The sequence below is a fragment of the Haliaeetus leucocephalus genome, unplaced genomic scaffold (assembly GCF_000737465.1).
Source record: "Haliaeetus leucocephalus isolate CR32 unplaced genomic scaffold, Haliaeetus_leucocephalus-4.0 Scaffold866, whole genome shotgun sequence".
In the NCBI taxonomy this organism is placed as follows: Eukaryota; Metazoa; Chordata; class Aves; order Accipitriformes; family Accipitridae; genus Haliaeetus; species Haliaeetus leucocephalus.
Genome location: NW_010973302.1, coordinates 2,373,833 through 2,397,513, shown reverse-complemented (window position 1 = coordinate 2,397,513; position 23,681 = coordinate 2,373,833). Strand labels below are relative to the sequence as shown.

Genomic DNA, 23,681 nt, shown 5'->3' with positions numbered 1-23,681 from the left:
CTCAGAACAGTTAGTAGATTGCTTGTTGAAAGGGTAGAAATAATTCGTATAGGAACAATAGTTAAATACAGACCTTGGAGTTACTAAGTACAGTAGTTTCTCTTTTAGAAATGAAAGTAGTGCCGCCATGCTGGAGAGCACAACGACACGATGGCAAGGAAAGTGGAGATTGGCTTTTATGACACTATTTACAGATTTGCCATTTAAAAAACTGCCGAGTTTGATTAAATATAAGTATAGAACATTTCTTCCATATACAAACTCTTGTTAGCTGATTAATTATTAAGGTGCTCAGAAGTGTGGATGAAAACAGAAGTTACAGTAGATCAGTTGTGATTTTGTCTATTTACAAACCGCACTCAGTTGCCTGCTGACACCAGCATCTTCCAAAGAAGCTGGAAGCAAAGTGGCCAGTTACGAATCTAATGCCACAGGAACTGTTGTTTTCTTCACAACACCTTTGTCAGAAGGTAAAATAGTAGTACTTTCATTCCTTTTTTTATTAGCAAAGGTGGGTGCCCTTGCTGAGTCTGTGTAGCTGGTGGTGCCAGGCAGCATCGCACCATGAGACGCCCTGTTTCTAGCTCTCGACTCCTGTCCAGCCCTTACCACCAGAATTCGCCGGTCTGCTGGGCAGCTGCCGGAGACAGGACTTGCAGCACCAGGTTGTTACACTGAAATGTATCGCATGGGGCCTCCTAAGTACTTGGAGAGCTCGGATCTACCCCGTGCAACAGAAGGGAGAATTTATGTGTGAGGAACCAAACAAGGAGAACGTGCTTAGCAAAAATTTCCTCTTCCAATGAGAAAAAAAAAAATAAGATCCCAAGTGGCCCATAATTTGTAGGTCAAATTCCTTCCCCATTAACATTCTCGAAGAGTTATTTTCTGTCTGAGGGCCAAACTACCTCTAGTTCCATTCTCTGCTGACTGACGGCTGACCACGGACGCTGCCTGGCATCGCTTCTCTCTGTACCGCCTGTACTCACACAGGTGCCTCAGAGGAGCTCAAAGTTTGGCGTTTTGGGAACCCGTCAAACCAGCACAGTATCTGACCATAATGAAAATGCTGATTTTGTCCTCATCATTTTAGGATGCTATAGAAAAAGAAAGGGAAATAAGTTGATTTGACTTCTGTTTGTAAACTTACCATGTACTGTCATCTCTCCCTCGTACATTTAAGTTTCAAACAGGTCCCAGAGATTGCAAGGCAAGAGTGTTAAGGCAGTATAAGAAACTCAGTATTTCATTCACACCTCTTGATTCCCTTAAAGGTATTTCTAAGGCATCAAAAGGGGCATGTGGTTTGTGCTTGCCTTTTCAGAAAAAGGCATTCAGTATAGTGTAAAAAACGGATGCTCAATGACAGATGGAAGCCACTCAGCCCCGGGCAATGGCCACACCATCAGAGAGGAACAGGGAGATACAGTGGGGGTTCCCGGGTGTGGGATCCTCACCATCGCTCTTTTTGGTACACCTCTGTTTGTACAATCTCACCGGGGTGCTCAGATATGCAGGCCCCGTTGATGTCATTGAGTTTGTTGTCTGGAAGATCCTCGGGTTTTGTGCAAAGTTTCAGTGCCCTGGAGATGAAGACGTCCAAGTCAAACTCAGGGTCTGTTTCACTGTTCACCTCCGTGGGTTCTTTGTGGAGGTGGTGAGGAGAAGATGGCAGGCTCCGTTCCTGAATCTCCGGAAGAGGACTGGGACACTCCAGACCCACCTGCGTGCTCTTCACCCACTGAGCAATCTCCAGAAAAAGGTTGGATGGTTCTTCTTCCAGCGATAGCTCAGCTGCGGGTGCTATGGTTGTTCTTTTCCAGTGGGATAAATCTAAAATCAGCTTGGGCTCTGAGTAATGATGGGGCTTATTGTCTCTCCACAGCAATTTGTCCAAGTAGGAAGGTGACCCTACTTTGTAATCACAGGATTTCCCACAATCGGCATCAAATACTCGGTCCATGGATGAGTGGGATAGCTCCAAGAACCTCTCTGAGCTGCTTTGTGAGTATTTCCGTGGATCAACTTGTGCTTCTTCAGCGATGGATTCAGACCCTGCCCGGGGGTCCCGCTGAACCTCATCCATGTCGTGGTATTTATCGTGTCTCCATTCCAAATCAGAGGAGAGGCTGACAGGATACCTGCGAAAGACACACTGCTATTAGACATGCAGATGATGGCTTCATTAGAAACAGCAGTGCTCAAACAGATATGCACGCTGCTGCTGCTATTTTTGCCTTTTTCTTGCTAATATACTGCTTACCTACGGATCTGTAAGTTCTTATTAATATTAGAGACCTTTTTCTTGTGCGTTAAAAAAAGGCAGGGGAGCTGAGTAATTTATGAGGAGTCTGAGGCTTGCCCAGGCTGCACGGACATGACCAGCAGTCGTAATAAAAGCTCAACAACCAAACCAACTGGCCCCTTCATTTAGCCCTTCATACCCTTCCCTCCACTTGGGATTAAAACGTGATTAACAATATTAATAATCAAACTGTCTCTCAGCCCACAGACAAGTACCTGCAGCATGAGGGCTCCTTGTTTGTTGCCATAAAAGTAAAAAAGATGAGCTTAAATCCCCATTGAGACTGGACAACACCAGTTTACTCTGATGTTGTGGACCAGGAGCATCCCTGAAGGGTCACCTTGCTAAGTGATAACTTCTCAAGCCAGTCGAACTCCCTTGATTGCAATTACCCGACAACACCCATTCTTAGACATAGTTTTCAAAGTGATATCTAATTTACTGGTTCCTAACTGAGCTGCCTTTAAAAGACATGTTATCCCAGGTATTGGGGCTCTATGCCCCAGCAATGAAACGCTCTTCAGGTGTCCCACAACACACAGGCAAAATCTTTTCCTGCCTCTAAAACACTTGGCCTGTGTTGCAAAATTTTCAGCCCTATAGCAGCTGTCCCCAGCTGGGTGGCAGGACCAACAGTCTAGGTCCTAGCTTCTTGCACCGCACCACGAAATATAAAAGCCAAGAGATAAAAGAGTGACAAGGTGACCTCCAGCAACTAATCTGCTGCTTTGGTGACTGTAACTGGCAGACATGCTGGAGCTGTGGGGAAACACTGAAGACAGATATCCTAAGAAAAGCTTCCAGCTTTCCTCTTTACCTAATTTATCTGGTTGTCCTCCGCAGCCTCTGCTCTGATATTTGTTCACCCAGGCAAGAGATTAATAATAGTGAAGGCAAGGGATTTCTTTAGCTTATTTTTTTCAATGCTGGTGAAATATAGTGGATTAAGAAGGCGAGGGGATTTAATTGCTATGCAGAGAGGAACAATGCTGCAGACATCCTCAGCCAGCTCACCCCGCTCAGCTGGAAGGAGCTCTATAGGAAAGTGAACCTAGTTAATTCTTAGCTGCTTATTTTGTTCTGTCTGCTCCACTCCTGGGACTGGCCTAGTAATTGGGGTAATCACCTAGGACATGGGAGACCTCAGCTTAAGGCTTTGACCCACTCTAAACTTCCTGTATGACTTTCAGCAAACCGTTTAGAAGTCAACACAATGAAGGATTTTTTAAAAGACACCAGATCTGTGGCCTCTGGGGCTTACGCACCTTGAAAAGTGATAAATACAGAGCTCCAAATCAGGCCTGGTCCCCAAAAGGTACAAGAATTACATTATTTTAGAACTTGTATTATAGAGACAGAGGACAGAGGGAAGAACCGTAGCATCACTTAAACAGATGTAACTCAAATGGAAGACAATATAGGCTGTGAATAAGACCAAGAGCAGAAAGACACTCAGTAACTGGAACGTGCAGACTCAACATCTGCTCCCTGTGGAAATCAATGACGAACCTCTCGTTGGCTTCAGCAAGGTGCCAGCTTGGGCTAGAATTACAATATGGCATAAAGAAGGAAAAGCAGGTGTCTTTCATGGGTCTGGAACATGTGTGGCTGAACCCAATCAAAAGCAGGTCAGAGACTCACCAGTCAAGTTCTGCCTAAATGATTTAGGCCAGTATCTAGTCTCTGGCCCAGCCTTGAGTACCATACCTGTCCCAGTTAGACATCTGGCTCTGGTTGGCTTCCATCAGTAAAATATCATCAATCTCATCCTCAATCCGGAATGGATGCTGAGACACCGGTTCATCCTCAGGGCAGGAATACGGACTCATGTAAGGATGCTGCAGACCCATCTCAGCCGTTAATCGATCCATAGGGTTAAATGTCAGTATTTTCTCCAGAAAATCGATAGCTGTGAAGCAGAGAGAAACAAGCTTACTAATTCCTCAGAAGCAATACCAGCTTCCTTTCCAGGATGAGACTCCTGAATCCCCCAAACCAAATCCCCTCAAAGTAAGGAAGGAATTAAAGGTCACATCACGTGTGCATCTAAAACAGGCACTTCTGTCCTTGCTGCATCCATCTCACCCCGCCACCAGAGCTGTGTGCTTGCAGTGGAGCAATCCTGCAAGGCAGGAGAAATGACTGTGAGAGCATCACACCTCCACAGGGCAGCCTACACATGTCATACCCAGTGCTGCGATCCCAGGCCAGAACACTAAGCTTGTACACCAAAAAGACCTTTGGACAGTGTCAGGATTTGATTCCATGCTCTCAGATCCATTTGACAAGCACATTGACATTGCATTTCAGGCAACTGATTTCACATCTTTATGTGTAACTGAAGCGGGATTATATTTAAAGTGCAATTTTTAAAAGTCTTCTGCGTGACCAACACTATGAAATTATTTTACTTATTAATATTTAAAGAATTCCAAGTGCCTAAAATTATTTTAGAAAGACTGTGGAGCATGAACTCTTTCTACAATGATGAAGAAGGAAATTAAGTGCCATTAAAGTGACTAGAATGAAATCTAAATGCAGAGGGTTTGTTGTGATTTCTTTGACGATGATTCCTTTACTGAGGTTATGTGAAAAAATCAAATCCTGTCATTAAAGATGTCGCTTATTGCTTGATTCTTGGTGCATGGAAGAGTCCCTTAGAGTTCAGATAATGCAAACAGGAATATTCCTTTCTTCAGTTACAACTTTTGCATTGTACTTTCAGAAATATCCCCATTAAAGATGTAATTGTGTGAATGGGACAGTTCTTTAGGGGCAAAATCACTCAGCAGAAAGGGCGGGCCATACCTATTGCCTCAGTGCTTAAACATTAACCAATATCCGATTGTGTCCCACGAGATTATTTCATTGCTTGGACTAATTAAGTAGGAAGGAATCAATAGCTTCATAAGGTCACCGACTGCGGGCAAGAAGCACGGTGGAACGATATATTACGAGTTATGTATTACAATATATCATGGGTCAGAGAGGCAGGAAAATGTCGATGAATTATGTAAGGGGCGCAGGTGACCTTTCTTCCCGCAGTAACGACAGGGAATAAATCCATTCCTGCTTGCTGGAGGCTGACACGGTCCCTGGGTAACCCGGGCCAATGGGTATCGCATTGCCAAGCCCATAGAGCGGATGTCTTATAATGAAGAGTTACGCCAGCAAACATAACTCCGGGCTTGGTCTTGACGTCTTCCCAAAAGCAGGTGGGCAGGTCCACCAGCCCGGTTTAAGCCTTGGAAAGAGCTCAGATGAGCTGACGTGCCCTCGTCCACACTGCTCAACTCTGGCTGCCTCCCTGCAAGCTCTCACTGCCTGCAAAGCTGCCCCAGGCAAAAGTTCAGGTCCAAAAGCCTGTCCTTTGCAGCCCCCTCGCAACAACCCACTGCTGATTTTTTTTAAGCTTTAGCCAAAGGAGGGAGGTGGCTGAAGTGGTATTTGAGCATTGCAGGCTGTGACAGCCCGACGCGAGTGATGTCCAAGCCTCGGAGCACTTGGACAACGTTTCTGCCTGTGGCAACCATCTCAGGGAGTTCAGGTATCTGTGAAGTAAAAGCATTTATTTTCTTGTACTATACGATTGCGTTCATGCAAAAAGCACAGCAAGAAAATGAACAGGGCTTGAAAATAACCTCTGGGCTGAACCCTCACTTACAGCTCAAGAAGAGGCACAGGAAGGCAGGGATGCACCTTGAAAGTGTCTTGGAATAGTCTTGGAAGACTATTTCACCCTTATTTCTGTATGAGCTACCTGCGAGAAAGCTAGTGCATCATGAGTGCTGTCCTGCAGCCCACACCTTCCCCAGTGGGACAGCGGTGGGGACGTGCTGAGCTACAGGTGGGACCATACACTGCAAACCCCCAGATATCTTGAATCCCGTTCACCAGCGTTCATGCACTTGGACTTAGAGGACGATTCCTGTGACCCCCTGGAGCAATAGGTCCGAAAACACGGCAGCCGGGGGAAGTCCCAGGAGAAGGATGTTGCCGAAGCCAGCGGGCACTACGGTACCTTCACTGTCCACTTCGGGGAGCAGCTTGCGTAGCGGCTTCCTCACTTCCCAGGTGCTGTTGATGAACGTGGGCATCACTTTGAGCAGCTCCTCTTTGTCTTCCTCGTGGATAACGGGAATTGTCTCCAGAATAAGCTGCATCTGTTCCAGCTCGTGACCCCCTAAACGGGCAGAAAACAGGCAGTGAGATGGGATCCAGAAGTTAAATTGGGGGGGGGGGGGGTATTATTAGCCACCCCTCTGAAATGAGCCACGTCACCGCAGTCCCGCATCTCCCACCAGCCCCTCTGCACTGATGCTTCCCGGCATTAGCCACCGCTCTTTGCTCCAAAGAAAATGTCCTCGCCACCTTCTTACGAACCAGGTGCAACAATGTCCCCAGGTCACTTCCCCACCCCTCTGTTCCCATCCCGTCTCCCATTTTGAGAGGTCACCTTTTGGTTCTCCCTCTACACAGCAGCACATGGAGCAACTGCTCAGGCGTGTTCGAGGCAGAGCTTCAGCTGAGATGCCTCCACCTGCACACATGCAGGCTGTGCAGCCCCCAAAACCCCCATACCTCCCTCTCCCACTCACATCGGTGGGACTCCCAGCTGGGTCACCTCATTTTAAGAGTGAAAGAGTTAACCTAGATGATTTGCCCTCCTGGCATATCACCCTGAGGCTGACAGGCTGAGCAGAAACTGTACCCAACTGAAATCATGGAGGTGGGAGCTATTATCCATCCGTGGGCTCCATCATGCATGATGGAAGGAGATGAATATCGGCTCTAACGGCCTCAAAACTGACAACTCTCTTCTTTAAGCAATGCCATGGCTGGGTTCGTTCACAACCCCAAATGAAGGATCCCAGCTCACACGGCTGCAGCCGGGCAGGGCACTGCCTGACGCCGTCACCACGTGTCCCTGCCGCGCGCTGTGCTACGCTGAGAAGAAAAGCTCCTCTGTGCTGTGGTGATAAAAAGTGCCACCACAACCCCAACGATAATGAGAAGATCGTGAACCCAGCTCCAGGGGTCCCAAAGCTTCATCTTTAAATGAATGCAAGTGCCCGACCTCTGCGCAATCCTGATGGGAAAGGTGTTTTCTGACCAGCTCCTGCTGGCTGCTGGGCACCAAGTCAAGGCTCTGATGGTGACAATGTCCACAACCGCTATGAGAAATCATATATTTTTAATCCTTTTCCTTCAGGACATATTTATCCACACATTCCTAAGCCCCTGCTCAGGACTGGCTACCAGTCAGTGAGAGGAGAGAAGCAGCAGTGCCAGCGGAGCGGAGCCAACCACCTCGTTAATGAACATTAATCCCATTCTTTAGCGCACTATCGGATGTGACCAAGAGCTCCGTGGCTGATTTCCAGTTTCCTACGTGTACAGAGAAGCAGCCTGGCAGAAATACCGAGTCGCACTATTGATTTTCTGTCTGCCAGAAACGCTGGTTATAAATATTCTGTCATTAGAGGCAGGACTATGCATTAAGACAGCGAGTTGGCTGGGGCAGACAAACCAGTGGGGATTTTTGGGCTACCAAGTCCCTGCCGTCCAAGTCATGGATTTCAGGCTGTTTCACTGGCAAGCAGTGCCCAGCTGATCCACGCCAAGAGGAGTGAACCTTATTTATGGCACAGGACTTCTGATCAGTTTGCAGGGAGGGTGGAGAGGCCAACTTTTAGGGGACAGTGGAGACCATTGCTGGCTTTGCAGCCTCAGGCAACCCTGTCCCTTTGGAGGTCCCTGGCACCTCCCAGGGGCTGCCCTCCCCAGCCCAGAGCTCCCTGTGGGTCTGCAGCAGGTTTCCAGACTCAAATCCATGGAGCTGACCCCAAACACACTCCCCCGGGCAAGGGTAGGTCCAAACGTCGAGGTTGGGAAAGGGTCTCCATCCATCACGGCCTCATGACTCCAACAAGGTTTGGGTCAATGCTGTTGTGGCCACTTTCATCCTGAATGGCAGAGCTGTGAGCCAGGACATGGCAATGAACTTGAGACAACCCCAAAGCAATATTGACATTAGCACAGCTGGTCACCATCACACCACACGTCCGCTCAGAACAAAGCCTCAGAAGACAACAGAGCAATAGAAAAAGCAAAAAAGACAGAGGGACACCCTCCTAATATTAATCCTGGGCAAATGAATTCACTTTCCTATAGCAAAATGAATTTTAGGTCATCTAGAGGTTCGCAGCATGGCTCCAGGAGAAACCAAAGATGACCATCAGGAAACAAACAACTTGTTAGTCAGGCTACTTCCCAAACTGTGATCAAAATTATAGGGTACTAAAAGTCACAAAGGCTTTGTGGCTGTTCTCCTCTCAATGCAGCTCCAGCCACTGCTCGCTGAAGGTACCTGGGAGCTGAAAGGCACCATGTTTAGTGACGCAAAGAAGCTGCTAATGCAATGCTGGAAGCCTTGAATTATGGCTCTCAGGAACCCAATTCTGCACCATTACCCTCTATATATGTAATTCCTAGGGACCTTCTGGAGGCATTAATTCCTGAAAAGAAAAACACAAACTACAGACAGAATAAACACAACGTGCTGTCGTTACCCGAGGAGAGCACAAGGAGCTCCGCATTGTATCTTGGAAAAGGGAACCCTTCCTCAGGCTTGCAACCAAGTCCCCGGTGAGCACCCAAGCCCTGCTAGTGAATCCTCTGGGAGCAAGCACCGATCCCACGGGAAGAGCCACCACGCCACCTCCTAGCTCTTGGTCACGGCCGCAGGCCCTCTGGTGAACCCCACGGAGATCTGCAAGGACAGGCAGCTTTTCTTTTTCTCCTATTTTCTCTTGCTTCCACTGGCGATGCTTTCAGATGCACTTTGGCAGCAGAAGTTGGAAAAGTCACTGGAGGGAGCTGTAGCTGCTCAGTTACGGATGCTCTTCGCTGTTTTCTGTGCTGCTCATGGTGGGGAGCTCTCTAAAGGTCTGTGAACCAGATTTTAGCTGTTGGAGACATGCTATGCTCCTGTGAGCTTTGGGTTAGCCCAATTTCTTGTGCCCTCCCGGGGCTCTGCCAGACCCAAAGCTGCTCCTGCCACCGCATCACCCAGAGAAGGGGCTGCGGGGAGGGCAAGGGGGCTGGGGGTTTCTCTCTGCTGTGTGTTCATTAACTTGTGTAGGAATAACTGACCACCTTAATTTAACTGCATTGCTTAAGCACCCCAGATAGACTACTGAGTTAATTATATTGACTTATGCTAAGCACTCAATTTAAATTGTGCCACTGACGCATACTCAAAAAACAATTTATCCAGTGTAAGGCAATTACTGGAGGTTTGCAACTTTCTGGGAACTACATCGCTGTTATTTCCCATGGGGTGTTTGGTGGTGACCCAGGACTCTCTGAAAGTCTTGTCCTGCAGTGATGGGGGCTGCAGCTGGCTGGGGGCAAACTCCTTCTCCCAAGCAAAGAGGAGAAAAGCAAAAGCAAAGATGAACCCATGCTGTCATGCAAGTGATGGCCAGTTTTAGCTATTCTGAGTGGTTGGGTTTTATTCTCCTCCTCTTTGGATACCAGCAGATGAAAGACGGTACAAGGCATGGGGCACCACAGGCACCCTGCCACACTGCCAGGCTCCCACCCCGGCTCTTCTTTACTTACTGGTATAGGAGGAGGCCAGGAAAAAGGGGCACAGGGCCCTGTAACAACTCTATGGACTATTTTTAAAGCAGCCCAAAAGGAATATGTATTTTGAGCTTTGGTTTTGACCCCCACCCATTAACTAAGTATCCTGCCATCATCTGGGGGCTTCTTAAGCGATGGCACAGGGCTAGAAAGCAGAGAAGCAGGGATGGTCACAGCACTTCTCCAGCTGACCCCAGCCTGTGATCTACTAAATCCCATCTCCTGATCTCTAACCTGCTGTGGACTCTCAGGAACCACCATGCAAAGTAGGTTCCCGTACGGCTGCTCTGGGGCATCTCACCTGGGCAGCTGGGACAGAACTGACGAACCTGTAGCCACGTGCAACACCAGCGTGGCACTTCAGCTTGTTCTCCAGATATTCTTTATGAGCAGTAGCGGAAAAATAAATATTTCTAAGGCACAATCTCAGCTGAAGGCAGACAGCTAACAGAGGCCAGATGAAACACATCCTGGAGCTGCCTTTGCCTCTGCCTTGACCATGATTGGAGCTTTAGGGACCAGCTCGGACACCTAGCCGGTTGATTGTTGGTGTCAGCCAATGTAACTTCAACCCCTGGGGTCCACAAACAGCGTGAAAACCAAGCTGGGGCTGAGAGAGAGGTCAAGCACAGTTTGGAAAACCAGGATAAAGATGAGTGCTTGGGTGCTCTGATGGGGATGGCCAGAGAAGAATCTGGACAAGCCAGTCTTGTTTTGCTGTTTGACATGAGGAGCAAGTACAGGAAAAGAGAGATTGACTTAAGAGTCCAAAAGGATTTCCCTGGGGCTCCAGCTACACCCCGTTTAATACGAGGCAGCGCGTTGCTCTGGTCTGGTGCAACTCCTGCAGGCCCAGGACCCTGCCATCTGTGCTGGGGTTTGCTTCTGTTGCTCTGGTTTACCTGGGGCTAGTTCGGGTCCAGTGCCCTGGACTGGCAGAGCCTTAGCTCTGCCCTGGAAAGGCATCATCCAGTTTGCTTCCAACCCAAAACCTTGGAGACCCTTCCACGGTGCAAACTACTGCTCGGCAAGGGGAGGCAGCTGGCAGAGCTGCCTCAGGAGCTCACTCACGTGCAGCGTCTCCCAGTGAGACCAGAAAATGCCCTGCGCCCACAGAGACAAGCGTGGAGATGACCCCGCTCCTGGAATACACCCCGAGGATGTGGCAGGAGCAGCCAGGTCTGATGCATAATTTTCAGAGCTGAAGTCCATGGACTTCAAAATTTTGGGGAAGAGAGACCAAGGACAAGAGGAAGGAAGGAGAAGCAGGCAATTTTAATGATCTCTCCGAAATGATACCGACTGCTTAATTTTCAGCTTTCACAAAAGAAATATGGAAGCTGCAAGCGGGAGCAGGGAGGGAGTGACAGAGCAGCTGCAATCAAGTACCGGCTGCGGAGCTCTGCGGTGCACTGAAATATTTGTGAAGAAAATGTCCTTCTCCATTATTAATAGGTCTAATTATTTATTTACACAACTCTGCAAACAGCTGCTCACAAAATGCGTTAAACCTTGTCATTCAAAACACTAATGGGAGATGGATTGACAACCAACAAGGAGCATTGCTGCAGACCTTGGGCAGGGAGGCAGCTTGTTCAACAGGCAAAGAGCGGCTGCTTTATTCCTGAATGAACAACTCCACATTCCAGCTTGGGAAGCACAGCTTTGCTCCTGACAGTAGCATTTTTGGAATTGTATTAAATAAAGATTTGCTTCTCAAGAACATCAGAGTTGAGAGCTTCAAATGCTGCACTGATAATTATGTGCTCCTTGCCCGTGCTTTTTTTGTCTTCTTTTCCTTGCACTGCACCTTTACAACTCCAATACCCACTTATAGGAAAATCCTGAAAATGGGTAGAGGCATTCAAATGTCTTCCCTCAAAGAAAAGAAATACCTTGAAGACACCAATCACAATTCAAATCCACAGCATAGAGTACAAACCTCTTGGGACAGGGCCACATTATCTCCTGTCCTTATACTCCACCCTTTGATAGCATCCTCCCTCACAACAAAAAGCTCTTATGTTTGGTTGGAAACCCAGAAACAGAAAAAGGTTTTGTTGTTTCATCAGAACTGTTCTTTGTTTGGGGTTTTGCTTTCGGCAGCAGACCATCCCTGCCCAGCAAGGCTCGGCACAGAGGCACCGTTGACCCCAGCCAGCCTCAGGCACCCCACCGGCCGGTGGCTTCCCACTGGGTGCCATCACATCCATACCACTGTGTGCTCTTCCCAGGCAAGCACAAGGCGGCTGATGGTAACTCTTCTCTGTCCCCAAGGGCCTGCCTGTATCAGGGAAGTTTGCACCAACCAAGGGACCCCCTAATAACAGAGGCTGTGCAAGTGAAATTTGTTCTGGTGACAGTTCTCATGTCTCATAACCAACTGTAGGATCCCTGTAGCGATGTGACAAGTGTTGCCTTGGCTGGCAAGGGGAGGGGAATGCCCTCTGCCATGCTAAAAAGGCTTTGAATTGGGTAGCAAGGAAGGAGGGAAGGAGAAAAAAAAACAATCAATGGGAGCCAGAAACCTACCTGCAAAGAGCATCCTTCCTGTCAGCATCTCAGCCAGGATGCAGCCGGCCGCCCACATATCGATGGCTTTGGTGTAGTTGTTTGGCGAGAGGAGGAGGCGGGGGGAGCGATACCATTTTGTTACTAAGCCTTCGGAAAGGTAACCCTGAAAAAGCAGAGATAGAGACGTCAGCAACCTTGCAAGAGAGCTCCTCTGCTCCTCCGCAGTCAGCCCACACTGCCCACTGTGGCCCCACCATCAGATCCTGCAGAGAAACCTGCCCACCACGTTTGTGCTGCATCGACGGCAGGCTGCAGCTGTATATCTTGCAGGAAGCAAAGAGGTGAGACACACACCACTGGAAACACAGATGCTTTGGTGCTCCAGGAGGCAAAGCACCCAAAAACTTATTTGCTGTTTGTCACCATGGTATTGAAGCATCTTCTGCAAAGGACAGATGGCTTTAATAGCACAGACTTGCAGATCATACTTGCAAAAGTTATTTCAGGTCACTGTTAGAGGACTTAGATGTATTATATAAATCCCCATTGCACCATTTGAGACATTTAGGAATGTAAGCACATTATTTAAGTACTTTGCTGGGTCCCAGCTATAAGCCAGCAGTGTGTGAAGGAAGCCTTTCCCAGCTCAGTACCCCAAGCACAGTACTTCGATTTCCAAACGTTACCAGTTTGCAATGTTTTGCTGATTCCATCTGTAGTTAATCCTGTATTTATAGTCCCTCCATAGCTACCTAAACCACTGCTAACAGCAAGCTACATACCGCTGAATTCCCATGGGTCCGACTCCCAGCACTGATGCTGAAAATGAATTTTTAAAAGGCAGGAGCTCCCAGGGGAGCCCACGCAAGAGCAGTTGCCTGTGGGTCAGCCCAGCGAGAACCAGGGGAGGACACAAGACTGGAGCAGAGGTGGCAGGGGGAGCACACAGGGCTCCCAAGCGGGCAGCGCTCAGCAGGATCCAGCCTCGCACAGAAGCCAGGCGAGTTCACCCCATCTGCATCCTTGGGATGCTGCTGCAGCGAACCCTGTTTCGGTTTGGGGTGTGTGCTGGGAACTGCGGATGAGCCCAGGCAGCATCTCACAGGGGTGAGACGTGGGATCTTGTAAATAAAGAGGAAAATGAGGGAGCGGGCAGAAAAAAAAACAGATTTAGGGAGGAACATCACTACCATGTGGAAGGAAAGCCTCCTGGACCAGCAGATGTCTTAAAGCATCGCTGAGCGAGTAATACAGCCCTGCAAGGGCTCCTAGCCAAGACTCTTGAAAATAAGACGCTGTGGGATAAGTAGGAAAGCCCTTTTGGGGATTAGCTAGCTGGTGCAGAGCTAGGAAACCCTGCCCTTTCTGCACTGAGCCTCAGTCTTGCCTAATAAATCGCCTCCCTCCCTTGCCACCCAACTGCTGGGGCCCCAGCATCGCCTCCGGCAGCCGGGTGGTGTGGGGCAGGTCCTCATCCTCCGTCCTACTTTGCTTACAGTGAGGATGGTCGGTTGGGATGCTTGACCTGGTTTTAAAGGAGATGCCCTCAGCAGCACCCCATGGGACAAAAGACAGAGCGCCGTCGTCTCTTTGGACCACAGCCCTCCCGTTCCTGAACTCACCCGGGAGATTTAACACAAGTGCCAAGCGCTCAGCAGCTCCCGCTGAAATCAAGGGGATGCGTTCAAGCCTGTAAATAACACTGGCATCTTGAGGGATGTCCCAGCACCCCCCCGCTTAGCTTGCCGGCCAAGCTCCGGATGCGCGGGTGCCGTGCCGGGGTTGGACATGAATGGTTATTTCATCAGGATAATGCTCGAATATTCAGAAGTGGTATTTTCTATGTTAAATATAACACATTAACAGAACGAGGTAGATTGAAACACAGTAGAAAAGACAAAATAAATTAAATTAGGAAGTTGAATTGCATTTAAATGCCCTGAAACATTTGGAGGGTATCAAAATGCAGTAAGAACATAGAAACTCAGTCAAAAACTCCATCCTAACTGATATAGTTTCATAAACTGTTTTCAGCTGCAATATAACCGCGATTCTCCCATCAGAAATGGTGCAACCAGGTTGATTTTTTTTTAGCTCTTACTCCTAATTCCTTTTTTACTCTTTATTGCTCATGATGAGAAGGGCTGCAGCAAAGATGCTAACAGGACTCTTTACCCTCCTAGTTTCCCGAAGCACAACAGCTGGCACCTCTGAGCATCCCTCCACAGCGGCGGATATGCCAGCCCACCCGCCTCTCCTCTCACGGCACCCAGGAAATTTCTTTGTGCACCATCACGAGGTTTTTTACTGCTCCTCCTCCCCCAGTGCAGGTTTTTGTTCCAATTTTCAAACATTTAAGTTGTCAAGTTTTTAATCATAAAAGGTTTGCTTTTAAAAGAACATTTTAATTTTGGTCTTCTTAACGTAAGTTGTAATGGAGACTGATTAGCTGAGAAGTTTCATTTAATGCTGTTATATTTTTGCTAATGCGGCTGAATCAGAACCAGCACAAAAGCTCCCAGGCATTATCCGATCAGACTGCCGCTTTTCGGTTACTGCAATTATTCCCAGCAATGGAGACACTGGTACTTATCGGAAAACCCTAAGAAAATAAACTTTGGGGATAGTCATCTAGGGCAATTCCTGGCTGGAGCAATTTTGTCCCCTTCCCAGTAAAGGAATGTCACTCTCCTTACAGATTTAATGCTCGATTCATATGTTTCTCCTCTTTGACATCAAGATAGATTTGAGTTCTCAGGGGTGTGTGCACCATGCAAAATGTATGAGCAATATACTGCAAATATCTATATGTTGCAACAAACCAAACCTTTTCTTCCCCAGGCATCTCTTATGTATCGGAGAAAATTCCCTGCAAAAACTCACTGAATATTTTGGACGTAACTCCAACCCCTCCCCTGCCGTGTGAGGTTACTGGTGGTAATTAATTAGCAGAGCTTCTCATTGTGCTTCCCTCTTCTGTCACCCATCACCATGTAGTTGACTGTTGTCTCCCTGCTTCCATCTGCTGAATAACCCAGACCATCGGGTCACCCACCACCAAGCCCAGGAAGGACCCGTGGGGAGGAGCAACCGACAGCTTCTCTCCATCCCACCGACTCACGGACCATACACTTGGACCCCCCCCTTTGCTTCCCATGGCATTCCGCTGCTGGGATCTGGGTTATCCCTCCTCTTCCTCAGGGGAAAAATACTGGGAAGGGCTGATGGGAGGTTTGAAAATCAAGACTTTTCCGACCTGGCCCGAGGTCCTCCAGCAGGAGTGGCTGGGGATGCTCCCTGGCCAGGCAGCACGGGACCCCAGTCCTGAGCAGCTTGTACAACCCCAACATCTACGTCTGCTCTGCCTCCACGGTGGCTAAAAACATGGGCTAGATCTTTATTTTTATAAAATACATAAGATAAGTTCCTATCCTACCACCTGGAGGAAGTAACTACAGTCTTGTGGACTATCAAGTCCTATGCAGAATTATCAGCCCAGCTTTGGGAGCCGGGATCATGCAGTTGCCGGCACAGCCGTGGGATCCACCTAAACCTGGGTTAGGTGCGGGCTCAGCTCTTACCTGTGATGCCAAGACTTACACGAGGGCATCAGCCATGCCAGGATGGAGAGCTCGAGCACCTCCACCCATCACCTATGCAAAGCATGGGCTTTAGCACAAGAATTTCATCATTTATGTAGCTTCAACCAGACAGAAAGAGCGAGAGCAGAAGCATATTAATTAGTTCTAATTAAGATGATACATCTTCACGACAACATTCTGTGGATTCAGCACAGCCCTTTCTGAACTGAAAAATTACTGGTGTCTCTTTAAAAACCAATATAACAGAGTTAATTTAAAACCAGAAATAGTTTCAAGTCCAAGGCTTGCTCTCAAGCCCTCCCATGCTATTTTTTTTGCAGTTCTCAAGTATCATTTTCCTGCTTCTCCTCTGCTCCTGCGGCATGTGCAGGAATAGCTCAGGCAATCTATAAAGATGATGAATTCACTACAGGTAGGATAAGCATCAAGTTGGATCAAACAGCACAGCAAGGAAACTGAAAAGCAAAGAAAAAGAAATGCTTTTTCTAATCTTTACACAAAACGGATTTCATGCATTGCTTGCAACACCAGAAGGAGAAACAATTTCGGGTGGGTGCTGCTGCATCCCGGTGTCACAGCGCTCACGGCACGCTGGACCACCTGCATCCCGAGCGCGCCGAGGGAAGCTGGCACGGCACGGCACGGCAGCATGTGGGGAGCACGGCAAGACACGCCAATGCTCCGAAACAACCGTCACCCAAGCCCAGAGCTCCTCCTTGGAGCTGGAGGAACCAAAGGCAGGTCTCCTCGAGGCAGACACCGAAATTCAGGATCCCATCTACCACAAACCAAGCAGCCCCTAACGCTGCAACCCAAAGCTTCTCTTGAGAGTATTTCACACCAAAATCCATCTTCCTGCACTCAAAAAGTTGCAAAGGTGCGGACCAGGTGCCTGTGAACTGGAAATCCAGCAGGATCTAGCCACAGCCTGTGTATCCACACCTCTATCCACAGCCAGGAACTGGATTTCTGCTGCTGCACCTGTGGGAGCCCGGTCGGCTCCTGCTGCAGGCGGCTGCGGTACCAAGGTGGGGACTCAAAATAGCAACAACCCCAAGCTTTCAGAATAATCCTGGTGCAGCAGCAGAGTGGTGCCTCTTCACAGCATGTTTTTTAAGCTTATTTTTTAAAAGGCAGGTAGGGCAGCTCTAGGAGAGGCTGGAAAAGACACCGCGTTTGCAGGAACGTTGCTCCATAATAAAATAATAGAACTGCCATTGTGCATGGCTCCAGCAACGTGACGTGTGTTCTCATCGTTTTGGGATGACAGAGTGCATTTATTTCAGGACCGCAGACTATTACGTGCTTCATCAGAGGACAGAGAAGGAGAATAACCGAGTCGGGGTCACAGAGGGGAGGCTTCGCGCTGGCTGCACGGGGCCAGGGGCAGCTGCCCGAGGGTTGAACATGGAGGGTGGTCCCCTCTGGGGTGAGTATGGAGCAACATCCCACATCCTCATCTCCTTTGAAGACCTCCTCATGATGACCCACCTGGGAATTTTATTATTTTACCGGATGAACTGGAAGCTATTATGTTTGCACTGATCAGCAAGTACAAAACGAAGGGAGGACTTCAAAGGTTTGAAGATGTTCTGGAAACTATTTACCATGAGATCTCCCCCTAATAGGGCTGCTGCAGCCTCCTTAGCATGGAATCTCTGCCAATTAATTCTGTAATAAATGTTGCCAATAGGCAAAGGGAGAGAGGGTCCCCTGGCAGCCCCATGCAGATGCCCCCAAATGCTTTGGGGCACCAGGCAGAGCACCCAGACCCCCAGAAGAGGTAATCTGACTATCTTGTACAACGTAGGCAGGTTAAGGAGCGTCCCACTTCGCTGTCTCATCACCTGAGTGAAGAGACTCAGAATGTCTCAGTATCCCCATATAGCAGGAATTTCTGTTGTCTTCTCCAGACAGGACCACCCAACCCAATGGCTCCTCTCTGACCAGCGCTGCACGACACACCACATGGGATGCACAGCCAGGGCTGAGTTTGCCCTCTGAAACATTTATTATTTTTAAGTCTAGACATTCATTAGTATTTACTCCAATTTTTAATGCTTGACTTTGCTATCTCCCTGCTCTCCCATCCCACCTGTCCACCACGAGCTGAGGGTGCTCAGCATCTCAGTTTTACACCCCATTCCCTCCCCAAACTTGGGGCAGATCACATCCAGACTCTCATTTGGAGCCAAAGATATTTATTAAGGTGTAAGAGCAGGGATGGACGGATAGATGGGCAGCTAAACACATCCAGGCAGCCTCTGAAGAAATGCAGGCAGAGGCTGGACCATGAGGGGAAGGCAGCGAGGTATGGGCCAGGCAGGACCACGAGGCTGCAGATGGAGGGGGCACTGCAGAGTGCTCCAATGGTGAGGGCGAGATGCTTGCATTCAATAAGGAGGTGGTTGATGAAAAGATAAATGCTCGGCTTTGTCTGTTTTGCATAAGGATAAGGACCTCACAGAGGCCGGAGCTGCTCCTTATCTTCATCTCCAGCACTCCTCCGCTCAACATTTGGGCACCAAGTAGCATGGCAAAGCATTCGGATTACAAACAGCAGCGACTGAGGAAAAAGGGATTAATGTGGAGATGTTCTAGAGGGATAAACAGCAGGATTAGCGACTCCGGGGACAAAAAGAGTAGTAAGAAGGAAGAGAAAGGAGCCTGCACGGCTGGATGGAGAGAGCATCAGGGAAAGGACAGGGTGACAGAGAGAGGTGGATGCACAGTATCATCTCCCGAGGGTCCTCTTCTGCTAGGCCTGATATTCTGTGCCCTAAAGACATCTTTGCAAGTACATGAGCACCCAGGGAGCTTAGAAGTGTGTTTCTCTGAGACAGGGCTAAAATTTAAGCTGTCAGGTCTAAGCAGCCTATGAAGGTACAGACCCAGATCTGGACATGACCTTGGCAGCTTGAAATTCATCTTGTTACGGTGAAGTTTCAAATTAACAGATGCCCCCGTACTGCTCTTATCACATGGAGAAAGGGATTTGAGCAGCAAACACCAGCCAAGTGGTGGGACAAATGTAGGCGAAGCTGCTCTGTTTCAAAGCTGGTGACGGCCAGCTCCCTGCTGTGGTCCAGGGCGTCTTCCAGAGTTGGAGAGCTCTCCCTTTCCCACTAAATTATCCTAATTAAAAGGTTGCCTGCTGCAAGCCATGTAAACAAGACACATTGCCAAGTAAGGGCTATTATTTTGGTGGTATATGTATTTCTAAACTGTGTTTAAAACTCTGCTCACAGTCTACCACAGTTGTTATTTGCCATTTTAACACTCAGCAGGATGGTTTGGGATTTGAGAAAAATCAGGTCAGAAGAGCTGTGACCTTTTAGATGAATAACAACACACAACCTGCAATTTTCCATGTTAGCAGAACCCAGCCATCAGTCTAAGCACATTTCAGATACAAAACATCCTAAGAGAAAAAAAACCCAAGCGCTTAAGATGACCCTTCCTTGCCGCAAAGGTTTGCAAGAAAACGTTACGCTAGAGGTATAGCTCTGCACTACCTTCAGCGGTTTGGATCTGCTTTTGGGCAGCTCTGCATTAGCACCTGCTGGTAGCACCAAAATTCAGGGTGTAAGGATCCCTGTCCTGCTTAATGCCGGTCAGCAGTGGAGTGGAGGCTCAGCAGCTTCAGACACGGTGATGTCCCAGTCCTCTCCCTCTTGCTGATGCTTTCTGCAAGAGCACAGACCAAGGAGCTTATAAATCTGTATGAGCCCTTGAGGAAAGCGAAGGTTGAAAGGGAAGTATGGAAAGGAATTGATTTTTCTGAGCCATCTGAGAAGAGCTGGAAATCAAAGGCAGGACTGACCCAAGCCCCATTCAAGCCCTCCTATCATACCTCTGCCTTTGCGGTGCCCATCACCTGGCTTCAGCAAACACAGTCCTCCCCATCACCAGAATTTACAAATAACTGACATTATTTGTGATGCTGGATGCTCACCACAGTGCTGCTATTTTCGGCTCTGCTCTGGAGCCATATTCAGGTCCCTCTGCACAGTGGGGATCTGCAGGATTTTTGCACTGATGCTCTAGACTCATACCCCCAGGATTAATCGGAGGATGCTCATGCAATGGCATCTTGCAAAAATACATCCTACCATGAAGCTGCACCCCTGGTCATCCTCCTGACAGCTCTTTCCCACTGCACTGGCTGTTATTAAGGTGACAGAGAATTGCTTGGAAATAACAATAATTCTGCAGCAGACACCAACCGATGACTCCTACCCTGATCCTGCAGTCGCTGACAGAACGATGCTCCTTAAATCAGTGACTTTCTGCATTCACGTAGCACTATCTTGTTTGCAGGGGTTTTCTCTGGGAGTTACCCTCCCTTGGGAAAAGCCTCTGAAGGCCCCTGACCCAAAAAAAAAAAAAAAAAAAAGCAACACACACTTTAAAAGCAAGGACCCTCTTCCTGAGCTGCGTAATAAATAACCCAGGTGAGGAAGGGAGCACAGGAGGGGCAGGAAGCAGTGACAAGGACCCCGCACTCACTCCCCGATGTTCCTTGCAACCTTCTTCCTTCTCCCCAGGCTCTGTTTCTCCCCAGACCCCAGACTCAAAACCAGAATAGATCAGGGCTCAGCTTCAGGATCACGAGATCATCTTTTCACCATCCTTCTCCCTCTCCCCTTCCCTGCCTCCCTGCGCAAAGCAATGGTGCCCAAATCAGCCATGCTGGGCAGAAATCCATCGGTAAATGCAAAGTGTATTTAAACCTCTGCATAGGCGCAACGGCGGGTCCATGGAGGACACTGAACTTGTCCATACAAACATCCAGCTTAAAAAAATAGATTTTATCTTACAATACCAAATAGTAACTTTAACCAGAAACTGTCTGCAGACTGCATCGCATCCACTGGTGCAGACCACGCAATGCTTTGCTTTCTCCTGGGACCACGTGGATCTGCGAGCTGATGAAGCCTCCACCGTGCTCCTCCACTGCTCCAAACTTCCAGCCTGGACACCAACCTGCATTAAACATCTGCAACTCCCTTCAAAATCCATTAGCATCAGGACTGTGTGTTACAGAGACTTCTCGCCCATTTTCCTTGCCTCCCTCCCTCCCACATTGCCTGCCCACTGTCACCACAGCCACCGCTCCCACCCTGAGCTGCTCCACCAGCAAAGCCACCGTGACCTGCTCCCAGCTCCAGCCTCCCTTTCTCGAGGGCACGGGAGAGCCTGAGGGCAGGCTGGCCACGGTGGCCGTGGGATGCCGGATCCCTCCCCAGCCCCCTGTCCCAAGAGAGAACACCACATACAGAGCTATCCCACCAGGTGGGTTTCGCTGCAAAAGACTGCCACGCTGAATTAAATTTGTTAGAGGAAAAATGCAGTTCCTTTAATAGCTGCATTTTTGCCCCAGTATAGAACTGTTTTCAGTACCTTAAATTATTTTGCATGGTTTGGCAGCTGCCTGGGAATGCAACCCTTTGTGGAGAAGCCCACAGCCCATGGCTCTCTAATTCCTTGTTAGAAAGTGCCACTTTGGGGGACTTTCAGCTCTCCTTGGGCAGACGGAGAGAAGTTGGTGACAGCAGCAGGAGAAGAAAACTGAGTCCCAAAGACCCCCCAAGGAGGGGACAGATTTCACCTACTCAAGGGCGGGGGGGGGTGTGTGTCCTGATTTTTCCTTCATTCCTCTTTTTGCTCCTTCTCCATCCCAGCCAGACTGCCACATGAAGGCATGCATGGACCAACAGACAGGACTGCAGGGGATGCTCAGGCTGGGGGGCCTGGAGGGCTCTGGACATCCCCTGCCCCGAGCAGGGCAGCGGTGGGGCACTCCAGGCTGCCCTGGGCTGCACCCGGCCACTCACAATTATTATTGCATTATAATACAGTATGTCAGTACCAAAGAGCAAAAAATTTCATAGGTTATTTGGATCTTGACCTTGGTTGAAAGAATATGACTGTATCTCAAAGACCTATCCCCCTTTCTCTATGATTAAGTAAGTGTAATTCAGATAGAGTTGGGATATTAAGAAGCGGGTTGGCACAGAAGTGAGGACAAAAACAAGCAGAGTAGCTGCGGACGAGCCAGGTACCTTTTACACATGCTTCCACTGTGGGGATGAACAGCAGCTCGTGTTTTATAAAAGCAGCAAAGCAGGAAACACAGAGCTTAATCATTTGAGTAAAGCGAGCAAACGCACTGCCCCTCACAGTCCATTGCTGGGATGGAATAAAATATGTAAGTATACATTTAATATATATGATATAAAGCAACGAAAGACACTTGAAGGGCACTTGAACCCTTCCTGTGCCCTGCTTGCTGCTTTGCAGAGCGGGAGAGCCCTGGGGCACGCTTGGCAGAGCTCAACCCACTGCCTTTGCCTGCAAAACATGACCTGGCTTGGGGCAGGGAGGGCAACCACCACCAGCGACCACCCCAGCAATGACCACCCCAGCAGGGCTTACAGCTGCCTGAACAGCCTCAAGGACCAGTTTCTCCCAAGAAGATCCACCACGGTCCAACCGCTTCAGCCTACATGCGTTCAATGCCTCCCCATGCCGGCCAGCAGCTCACCGAGACAGCACTGGCCTCATCGATTTGGCATCACCTACCTTGTGCGAGTAATGCTGATCCACGATTCTGGCCAGCCCGAAGTCACCGATCTTCAGCACCAGGTCCTCTGTGCTGATGAAAATATTGGCTGGTTTGAGGTCGCGGTGGAGGACGTTGGCCGAGTGGATGTACTTCAGCCCCCGCAGCAGCTGGTACATGAAGAGCTTGGCGTGCTCCTCTGCGAGCTTCCCCTGCTCCAGCAGCCGCGCCAAGTCCGTCTCCATGTACTCCTGGACGATGTACACCATGTTAAACTTGAAAAAATCCCCGTGCAAGTTGGTCCCCTTCGGCCCCAACACCTCGTACACCTTCACGATGTTATCGTGGTCCAGGCGGCGGATGATTTTGATCTCCCGGAAAGCGTGCTTCATGCTCCGCGCGTCGCCAATGGTGATCTTCTTCACCGCTACTTTGCGGCAGCTCTTGCTGTCGAGGGCTGACAGCACCAGCCCGTTGGCCCCGAAACCCAAGGGGCGAAAATTAATGAAGCGACAGCCCAGGTCGTACCCGTACATGCTGGCGATACAGTCGCACTTCTCTGCCATCGCGTGCTCTGTCCTCTTTCAGCTTTTTCCTCTTTGTCACTTGAAAAGCTGGGAGAGTCGAAGGGCTTCCAGATCACAAATGTGGTTTGAAATCAAGTGCCTCATTATTACTTACAGATGCTTAAGGGGGGCCTCGCTCCGAGCCCATCGCTTCAAGATGATGCGTGGATGCAGTGAAAATAGATGCGAGCACTCACACACAAATAAAATGTTTTAAACTGGCTGAGAAATCAAGGGGTAGAAGAGACTTTCCAAGCAGCGTGGATAAAGGCAGCCCAGAGATCTCTAGCAAAACAGAAAGGTTAATTTTCTTGAGACTAAAAAATCAGCACTGCTACATTTTTCAGCCACTCTCTCGCTTTCCTTCTCCGACGTCCTCAAGACGATGCCGAAGCGCAAGGCTGGCGGCGCAGATGGATGCCCGGTCCCACGTCCCCGGTGTCTCAGTGCCGGGGCAGCCAGCCAGCCCTACCATGGGG

General features: G+C 48.9%; 1 protein-coding gene across 1 annotated transcript; it reads right to left on the bottom strand.

Moving 5' to 3' along the window:
• Nucleotides 1-1,453: 1,453 nt before the first annotated feature.
• On the bottom strand, nt 1,454-23,202 carry MAPK4 (mitogen-activated protein kinase 4). The gene is made up of 5 exons (XM_010583022.1): nt 22,657-23,202; nt 12,488-12,632; nt 6,327-6,488; nt 4,013-4,214; nt 1,454-2,141 (listed from the first exon to the last, which is right to left on the bottom strand). Exons 1-5 carry the CDS (start codon nt 23,200-23,202, stop codon nt 1,454-1,456), a joined length of 1,743 nt encoding a protein of 580 aa, XP_010581324.1.
• Nucleotides 23,203-23,681: the final 479 nt, after the last annotated feature.